Consider the following 10,076-nt stretch of genomic DNA (forward strand, 5'->3'; position numbering starts at 1 on the left):
AAAAGAAAGAAAGAAAGAAAAGAAAAGAAAAAAGGAAAGAAAAGAAAAGAGAAACCTCCCACTTCCAAGCACAAAGTTTCTAACACCCCTGGTCCATCCCGACCTGTCCCCTGGGCACTTAGCTAGTACAGTAGTGCTTGTAGGAGAATCTGTCATTGTGATCTTTTCCCATCTGTCTTCAACTGAAGCTCCCATGTGTGGATGGATGACCTGTCCCACAGAGTCCTGGCCTATCTGAATTCCCGGAATGTTGCCTTCACCATCTCCAGCCTGCAGGTGTGTACCTGAGACCCATCTGTATGTTCCCATCCCAGTGCTCAGGGATTGCAAACTCAGGGGCCAGGTAAGTTGGAGAAGTGGGCTGGATGTGGAGATAGTCGTTACTTCTGCAAGGAAAAAGGTTCTGTCCAGTTTTTCTTGAAACATGATATAAGCTATTTTGTCTCTCTTTCATTTTTCCACCTTTGATGGAGACATGGTATATTAGGGCATAGGCTGAGCTGCTATAACAAAAAGACCCCCAGATGACAGCAGCTCAAACAGTTTAGTTAGTTTCTTTCTCATATAATAGTCCAGAGCTAAGTGGGAGAGTCACAGAGAAAAGGCAGCTCTATTCCATAAGGTTACCCAAGGACCCAGGTTCCTTTTATCTTTTTGCTTTGTCATCTCCTGGGGAGTTATTGCCCATGTCGTGGAAACACCACATCCCTTCTCCAATCCAGGGGAGGGGTGAGAAGAAGACAAGGGTAAGCATCTTCTCTTCTGAGGATATGACTTGCAAGTTACACAATTCCCTCTGCACACATTAGCTTGGCTCACACACCATAGTCACATCTTACTGCAAAGGAGACATGTACCCAACTAAAAGTTGAAGGGTTCAATTGATGAAGAGCAGTGAGAGAGTGGATATTTGGATATAGTGATCAGTCTTTCTACCATGGGTCCAAGAAATGTATTTTTTCCTCTTTTAACTCTACTGTAATGAAAACAGTAGCACAAGCGTGTTGATAGGTGGCAAAGGATATTTGCCTGAAGGGGCAATAGGGCTCATGCCTGCGGTGGTGACTGCGGTGAACTGCACAGCACCTGCCCAACTATTAGCCTAGTGTGGCATGTTGTGTCTTTTTCATTACACTGTGGATAACACAGAAAATTGGAGAAAAATTCTTTCAGTATTGAGAAACAATTATTCAGTTTAGCAAAAGGCCATTTATGTCATTAATTAATGAATAAAGTTCTGACATATGTCTTCATTGTTTCCATTTTCATTTACGTTTTAATGAAAATGGAAACATCAACCAACACTGATGTCACAAATATACTCAGAGAGCTTGTTGTCTGCCAGGTCCCAGGATACCCATTAGCTGGAGGTGGCTGTTGGCCCCACATGGCATCTGCTTTTCTTCTCTTCATCAGTCAGGGCAACTGAAGGAGAAACAATGCTTGCCCTCTTTCTCTAGCAGTAATGGATGCTCATGAGATGTATCAACTTTAACCTGATATATCTCTTCCTGTGTATATACCATATTCATTTATTCATTCAATATCTACTGAGTTAACAACTGCTTTCTGCCAGGCATGGCTCCAGACACTGAGGTCTCAGTAGAGAACAAGACAGTCATGATACTACCCACAGGACCTTTCATTTTAGGAGTGAGGCTTCAAGTAAGCCATTATTCACCTTGGTCAAGATAGAGAATAATAGCTGGCACTATTGAGCACTTACTGTGTGCTAGCCACTATCGAAAACACTTTACACACTGAATCTTCATAATAACCCTATGTGGTAAGTTCTCTTATTGCCTCCATTTTGCAGAGAAAACTGAGGCCCAGAAGAAGTGTTGCTGATTTAGCAAATAAAAATACAGATGTGGCTCTGCATGGTGGCTCATGCCTGTAATCCCAGCACTTTGAGAGACATAAGTGGGAGGACTGCTTGATACCAGGAGTTGGAGACAAGCCCTGGCAACATAGTGAGACCCTGTCTCTACAAAAACAAACAAGCAAACAAACAAAAAATTAGCTGAGTGTGGTGGCGTGGCCTGTAGTCCCAGCTACTTGGAAAGCTGAGGCAGGAGGGTTGCTTGAGCCCAAGAGTTTGAGGTTACAGTGAGCTATGATCATACCACTGCATTCCAGCCTAGGCAACCAAGAAAGACCCCGTCTCTAAAACAAAAACAAAAAACAGATGTCCAATTTTATTTGAATTTCAGATAAATAATGAGTGATTTTTTTTTTTTTTGAGACAGAGTCTCTCTCTGTTGCCCAGGCTGGAGTGCAGTGCGGTGGTGCCACCTCAGCTCACCTCAACCTCCGCCTCCCAGATTCAAGTGATTCTCCTGCCTCAACCTCCTGAGTAGCTGGGACTACAGGCACCTGCCATCACGCCCAGCCAATTTTTTTGTATTTTTAGTAGAGATGGGGTTTCACCATGTTGGCTAGGATGGTCTTGATCTCTTGACCTCGTGATCCACCCGCCTTGGCCTCCCAAAGTGCTAGGATTACAGGCATGAGCCACCGCCCCTGGCCCCTCACTTTTACGTGTTGGCGGCTAATGAGGAAATTTGGAGCTGGCCCAACCAGACTGCTGGCCACCAGTTGTGGTCTCTGCAGGGAATGAGGTGGCTGGGCTGGGCCGCTGGCCATGGTGCTGACCATGTGCTCCTGCTCTTTCTGTTCTCACCGACTCTCCCAACACCCCCAATACAGGCAGCCGTGGAAAACCACCTGGAGCAGCGTCTGCACCAGCCCCAGAAGCTGCTGGAGGACCTGAGGAAGACAGACGCCCAGCAGTTCCGCACTGCCATGAAATGCCTCTTAGAAGACAAGAAGGACCGCTTGGTGAGGCGCCCTTGGCATCCCGGGGATAGAGGAAGTCCAGCACCACGTGGTGTTGTTGAATTGAATAAAATGGAGCCTGACTTAGGCCTTGGCCCTTCATTGTCTTTTCCTCTCTCCTTCTGCCTCCTCCAACCCCCTGGGAGCTTTAGGATCTAAGTTTTCTCACTTATTTTCTCCAAAGTTAAAATGAAGAGCCTTATAATTTTTTATTTTATTTTTGTTTTAGACAGAGTCTTACTCTGTCACTCAGGCTGGAGTGCAGTGGCACAATCTCAGCTCACTGCAACTTCTGCCCCCTGGGTATAAGTGATTCTTGTGCCTCAGCCTCCTAAGTAGCTGGGATTACAAGTGTGTGCCACCATGCTTGGCTAATTTTTGTATTTTTAGTAGAGATGAGATTTTACCAGGCTGGTCTCAAACTCCTGGCCTCAAGTGATCTGCCTGCCTTGGCCTCCCAAAGTGCTGGGATTACAAGTGTGAGCCACCATGCCTGGCCTAATTCATATTTTTGTAAGTACTAAGAAATGAGGGGTCCTAATTGAGGATCTGAGGATCTCCTGATTGTTTGGGTCAATAAACCTCCACTAATAAAAATTACTAGGCACCAGTGGACACAGAGATCCTTCTGTCCTCAAGGAGCTCACAGTCTGGATGGGAGACAAAAAACAGAAACAGTTAATTTCCACAAAATGAGGTTAGTGATCCAAGAATATCACAAAGCAAGGCCTCTGAGACCGTAAAAACTGGGACTTAAAAAAGGTAAGTCATTTGCTCAGGACATACAGATAATGGAGGCCCTGGGATTTGAACCTGGGAATGCCTGACCCTAGTACCCATGGGGCTTAACCTGTAGGATTGTCATGAGAATTAATCGGATGATGCATGTTTGCTCCAAGCTTGGCACAGTAGAGTCCATGCTCAGTAAAATGGAGGCTTCTTTTTTTTCCTTAGAGACAGGGGCTCGCTCTGTCATCCAGCCTGGAGTGCAGTGGTGTAGTTAGAGCTCACTGCAGCCTTGATATCCTGAGCCCAAGTGATCCTCCCACCTCAGCCTCTCAAGCAGCTAGGACCTACAGGTGTGCACCAGCACACCCAGCTAATTTTTAAAAATTTATTTTATAGGGATGGGATCTCCCTATGTTGCCCAGGCTGGTCTCAAACTCCTGGGCTCAAGCGATCCACTTGCCTTGGCCTCCCAGCGTGCTGGGGTTATAGATGTGAGCCACTGCGCCAGGCCAACCAGTCCTTTTCAAAAGCTCCCCAGATGGGCTGGGCATGGTGGCTCATACCTGTAACCCTAACACTTTGGGTGGTTGTAGGCAGATTGCTTGAGCCCAGTAGTTTGAGACCAGCCTGGGCAACATGGCAAAACTCCATCACTACAAAAAACAGCTGAGCATAGTGGTGTGTGCCTGTGGTCCCAGCTACTTGGGAGGCTGAGGTGGGAGCATTGCTCAAGCCCAGGAGGTTGAGGCTACAGTGAGCTATGATCACACCACTGCACTGCAGCCTGGGTGACAGAGCAAGACCCTGTCTCAACAATAAAATCAAACTTTAAAAAAGCTCCCCAGGTGATTCTGATGTACACCCAGAGGTGAGAACCACAGGCTTGGAGGAAAGACACATGGGTCCCTTTAATGCATTATAGAGTTTGGTTCAAGATGACCTGCGGGCACATAAGGGAGGGAAATCTGATTTGAAGGAGGAAGTTGGAGGGATCAGAGACTTCACCAAGGAGATGGCAATGGAGCCCAGCCTTAAAGAATGAGCTAGATTTCACCAGAAAAAGGAGAGATGCAGAATTCCAGGTAGACCAAGGGCCTGAGTTATGCTGGTCAGGTGTATCTGGACAGTGGGAAGGTTCCAGAGTGAGTGGAGCAGATAAAGGCCTTGACTTTGTTCTGCAGGGAATGGAAAGCTCTAGAAGTTTCAATATAGCAGCATGGTGTTAAACAGTGATCCTGACTTTCCCCACTGTTGCAATGTGTGGTCCCTCCCAGGGCTTCTAAATTGAGAGGCAGTTCTCAAGCTGACCCTGGCTTTTCTCATTGCTTTAGGACCTGAAAGATATCATCATCGACTTAGGAGAGATTCAAGAACGAGCCTTGCAGAGCCCTGGCGTGAACCGCAGCCTGCTTCTCATCACACTAGAGAGATGTTTCCAGGTGATGAACTCCCTGGAGTGTGTGGAGATCCTGGGCAAGGTGCTGAGGGGGTCCTCAGGCAGCTTTCTCCAGCCAGACATCACAGAGCGGCTCCCTCGGGACCTGCGCGAGGATGCCTTTAAGAACCTGTGAGTGGTTTCTCCCACATTTTTTTTTTTTTTTTTGAGATGGAGTTTCACTCTGTCACCCAGGCTGGAATGCAGTAGCGCAATCTCGGCTCACTGCAACCTCTGCCTCCCAGGTTCAAGCGATTCTCCTGCCTCAACGCACCACCACCCCGGATATTTTTTGTCTTTTTGTAGAGATGGAATTTCACCATGTTGGCCAGACTGGTCTGGAACTCCTGACCTCAAGCGATTTACCTGCCTTGGCCTCCCAAAGCCCTGGGATTACAGGTGTGAGCCACCACACCAGCCACTCCCACCTTCTTAACTCATCATGCTATCCTTCAGGGGCTGTAGTGAGAATTCAAAGAGGTATCACCTGGCAGCAGGGAGAAGGCAGGTAGGGACAGGTTTATATGCATGTTTTGGAGCAAAAGCTTAAAATCTGTAGAGTTAGGCTGGGTGTGGTAGCTCATGCCTGTGATCCCAGCACTTTGGGAAGCAGAGGTGAGTGGATCATGAGGTCAGCAGTTCGAGACCAACCTGGCCAACATGGCAAAACCATGTCTCTACTAAAAATACAAAAATTAACCAGGTATGGTGGCGGGTGCCTGTAATCTCAGCTACTTGGGAGGCTGAGGCAGGAGAATCACTTGAATCTGGGAGTTGGAGGTTGCAGTGAGCCAGGATTGCGCCACTGCATTCCAGCCTGGGTGACAGAGTGAGACTCCATATCAAAACAAAAACAAAAGCAAAACAAAACAAAAAAACACATAAACAAATACAGTGGGAAAAAAGTGTCACTAAATCCTAGCTAGATATGTTGCTTGCTTAAGTGTGTTAGTCAGATTGGGCTGCTATAACAAAAATACCATAGACTATGTGGCTAATAAACAACAAGCGTTTATTTCTCGTGGTTCTGGAGACTGGGAAGTCCAAGATCAAGGTACTGGCAGACTCGGTGTCTGGTGAGGGCTCACTTTCTGGTTTATAGGTGGCACATTCTCGCTATGTCCCCTTGTGGTGGAAGGGGTGAGCAAGCCCTCTGGGATCTCTTTTATAAGAGCACTAATCCCATTCGTGAGGTATCCAGCCTCGTAAACTAATCACCTCCTCAAAACTCCACCTCTTAATACTGTCATGTTGGGAGTTAGGATTTCAACACATGAAATTTGGGGAAACACAAACTTTCAGTCCACAGCACCAAGGCTGTGAACCTGGGTCTTGTTCTATTAATTTAAAAACAGTCTGAGTGTGTTTGAAAGACTCATTGGCACTAAACTGAGACCTTCTTGAGGGACAGCAGGAGGAGTGACAGAGCATTGAAAAAAGAGGACTTTTCTCCTTTTGAGATGCCATGCCAGCGTATGTTGGTTACAGCCAGCCCTGCTTGAAATTGCGCTTTGATGTAAACCAAATTCGAGGATTGGGTCTAGGACTTGAAGGGCCATAGGCATTGCAACCACTGCCAACTTCCTCCTTTAACTAATCGTAGCACTTTATGGCCATAAAACACTCTTTCTTTTTGTTTTTTTGAGACGGGGTCTTGCTCTGTCGCCCAGGCTGGAGTGCAGTGGCACTATCTTGGCTCACTGCAAGCTCCGCCTCCCAGCTTCAAGCAATTCTCCTGCCTCAGCTTTCCGAGTAGCTGGGACTACAGGCACCTGCCACCACACCCGGCTAATTTTTTGTATTTTTAGTGGAGACGGGGCTTCACCGTGTTAGCCAGGATGGTCTGGATCTCCTGACCTCGTGATCTGCCCACCTCGGCCTCCCAAAGTGCTGGGATTACAGGCGTGAGCCACCGCGCCCGGCCATAAAACACTCTTTCTAAATCTAAAAATGATTTAGAAGAAGGAAAAGCCCAATGTGATGATAACAATGTGGGAGATTCCTTTTATCTTTTGTAGCCAAAGGGCAGTAGGTGAAACAGACAGTATACTGACCTCATCTTTTCTCTAGGGTGTCAGTTTTTTTCACTAAGATGTATATACATGAAACCCTTTTGCTCTGCAGGCTATTACACTATTCCTTTTAAATTCAGTGTCTCCTCCCTCTGCCATTCATTCAGGTTGTGGAAGAGAACATCATTGGAGAGAGAGTTTATTGGTTACTGCTTACCTGAGTAAGCAGTAAACCCAAGTGGCAGAAAAACCCATTCAAACTGGCTTGAAGCAAAAAGGGTATTATTGGAACATGTAATTGAACAGTTTTAGGCATAGGGCTGACTTCAGACACAGCTGGATCCAGACACTCAAATGATGCCATCGGGAACATCTTTGGCTCTTTATCTTATATGCTGAAACCCACTGAATTGTGTACTTTATTTATTTTATTTATTTTATTTTTTGAGACAGAGTTTCTCTCTTGTTGCCCAGACTGGAGTGCAATGGTGCCATCTCGACTCACTGCAACCTCCGCCTCCCAGGTTCAAGCGATTCTCCTGTCTCAGCCTCTGAAGTAGCTGGGATTACAGGTGTATGCCACCCTGCCTGGCTAATGTTTGTACTTTTAGTAGAGACAGAGTTTCATCATATTGGTCAGGCTGGTCTCAAACTCCTGACCTCAGGTGATCTGCCCGTCTTGGCCTCCCAAATTGCTGGGATTACAGGCGTAAGCCACAGCACCTGACTGAATTGTGTACTTTAAATGAGTGAATTGTAAGGTGTGTGAATTATATCTCAACAGAGTTGTCCCCCACCTCCCCCAAAAAGGACCAAGAGGTGAGGAAGTGGAGACAACATGTATGGAATATTATTTGGAAGGTGTTTAGCTGTGAAGGGGAAGAGGAAAATGGGAAAAATAGCTATAAATAGCTAAGGAGTGTGTGTATGGGGATATTTTTTATTATTAAGTTCTGGGGTACACGTGCAGGATGTGCAGGTTTGTTACATAGGTAAATGCGTGCTATGGTGGTTTGCTGTACCTACCAACCCATCACCTAGGTGTTAAGTCCAGCATGCATTAGCTATTTTTCCTAATGCTCTCCCTTCCCCCATCCCACCCCCCAATAGGCCCCAGTGTGTGTTGTTCCCCTCCCTGTGTCCATGTGATCTCATTGTTCAGCTTCCACTTGTGAGAACATGGGGAGTTTCATTTTCTGTTCCTGCGTTAGTTTGCTGAGGATAATGGCTTCCAGGTCCATTCATGTCCCTGCAAAAGACATGGTCTTATTCATTTTTATGGCTGCATAGTATTCCATGGTATATATGTACCACATTTTCTTTATCCAGTCTATTATTGATGGGCATTTGGGTTGACTACATGTCTTTGCTATTGTGAATAGTGCTGCAATGAACATGTGTGCATTTATCTTTGTGACAGAATGATTTATATTTTTTTGGTATATACCCGGTAATGGGATTGCTGGGTCAAATGGTATTTCTAGTTCTAGATCTTTGAGGAATCGCTACACTGTCTTCCACAATGGTTGAACTAATTTACATTCAGGATAGGGAAGGTTTTTTTTTTAGGCTTTTAAGTTATAGGGTACACGTGCACAACATGCAAGTTTGATACATAGGTATACATGTGCCATGTTGGTTTACCGTACCCATCAACTCATCATTTACATTAGGTATTTCTCCTAATGCTATCCCTCCCCCAGCCCTCCACCCCCTGACAGGCCCTGGTGTGTGATGTTCCCCTCCCTGTGTCCAAGTGATCTCATTGTTCAATTCCCACCTATGAGTAAGAACATGCGGTGTTTGATTTTCTGTTCTTGTGATAGTTTGCTGAGAATGATGGTTTCTAGCTTCATCCATGTCCCTGCAAAGACATGAAGTCATCCTTTTTTATGGCTGCATAGTATTCCACGGTATATATGTGCCATCTTTTCTTAATCCAGTCTATCATTGATGGACATTTGGGTTGGTTCCAAGTCTTTGCTATTGTGAATAGTGCAGCAATAAACATACATGTGCATGTGTCTTTATAATAGCATGATTTATAATCCTTTGGGTATATACCCAGTAATAGGATTGCTGGGTCAAATGGTACTTCTGGTTCTAGATCCTTGAGGAATCGCCACACTGTCTTCCACAATGGTTGAATCAGTTTACACTCCCACCAACAGTGTAAAAGCATTCCTATTTCTCCACATCCAGGAGAGGGAAGGGTTTTAACACAGGACAGCTTTGGGTCACATTTGCTGTTGTGACTCCCTCTTTAAAACGGCCCCCACCTGCTTGTTATTAATTGATGCCCGTGTTTGTGTCATTTAGATCTGCAGTGTTCAAAGATCTCTACGACAAAACCTCGGCTCATTCCCAGAGAGCTCTCTATTCCTGGATGAGTGGGATATTGCAGACATCCTCCAATGCCACTGGTGAGCCTGTACTTGGAGGTGGGATCACTTTTTGGGGGAAGAATATCTTCAAAAGAGGTGCTTCACACATGGATTTGATGTTGTTCTCTTCTGACTTTTACTACCTCCCACCACTTCGAAAAACAGTTTGATGTGGCTTATGGAGTAAAACACATACCCCATTTTGTTAATGCAATTTGCACATGTGGAAGTCTCTGATATAATGATGTGTCTGTATTTCTGTATTTCACAATCCATGTTGTGTCCTAGTTTTTTAGTGGAATATAAATAATGATGGTAACTTAGATTCAATGTGAACCTTGAGTAGGGTTACAAGTTCAAAATCTGTATTAAAAAATCTATATTAAAATGAGAGAAGAGGCTGGGCACGGTGGCTCACGCCTGTAATCCCAGCACTTGGGAGGCAGAAGCAGGAGGATTGCCTGAGGTCAGGACTTAGAGGCCAGGCTGACCAACATGGTGAAACCCTATCTCTACTAAAAATACAAAAATTAACTGGGCATGGTGGTGGACACCTGTAATCCCAGCTACTCAGGAGGCTGAGGCAGGAGAATCCCTTCAACCAGGGAGGCAGAGATTGCTGTGAACCAAGATGGTGCCAGCCATTGACTCCAGCCTGGGCAACAGAGCAAGATGCTG

At 45.7% G+C, this 10,076-nt stretch overlaps 1 protein-coding gene across 1 annotated transcript in view; it reads left to right on the forward strand.

Annotated features, from left to right (window-relative positions):
* The window catches only part of OTOA (otoancorin), an 83,808-nt gene that overhangs the window by 3,143 nt on the left and 70,589 nt on the right, over positions 1-10,076 (forward strand). Inside the window, exons 5-8 of the mRNA XM_011931967.1 lie at positions 189-276; positions 2,710-2,841; positions 4,899-5,134; positions 9,334-9,437. Of these exons, the coding sequence (XP_011787357.1) occupies positions 189-276; positions 2,710-2,841; positions 4,899-5,134; positions 9,334-9,437 (560 nt within the window). The remainder of the gene's footprint in view (positions 1-188; positions 277-2,709; positions 2,842-4,898; positions 5,135-9,333; positions 9,438-10,076) is intronic.

Source organism: Colobus angolensis, unplaced genomic scaffold (genome assembly GCF_000951035.1).
Source record: "Colobus angolensis palliatus isolate OR3802 unplaced genomic scaffold, Cang.pa_1.0 Scaffold92, whole genome shotgun sequence".
In the NCBI taxonomy this organism is placed as follows: domain Eukaryota; kingdom Metazoa; phylum Chordata; class Mammalia; order Primates; family Cercopithecidae; genus Colobus; species Colobus angolensis.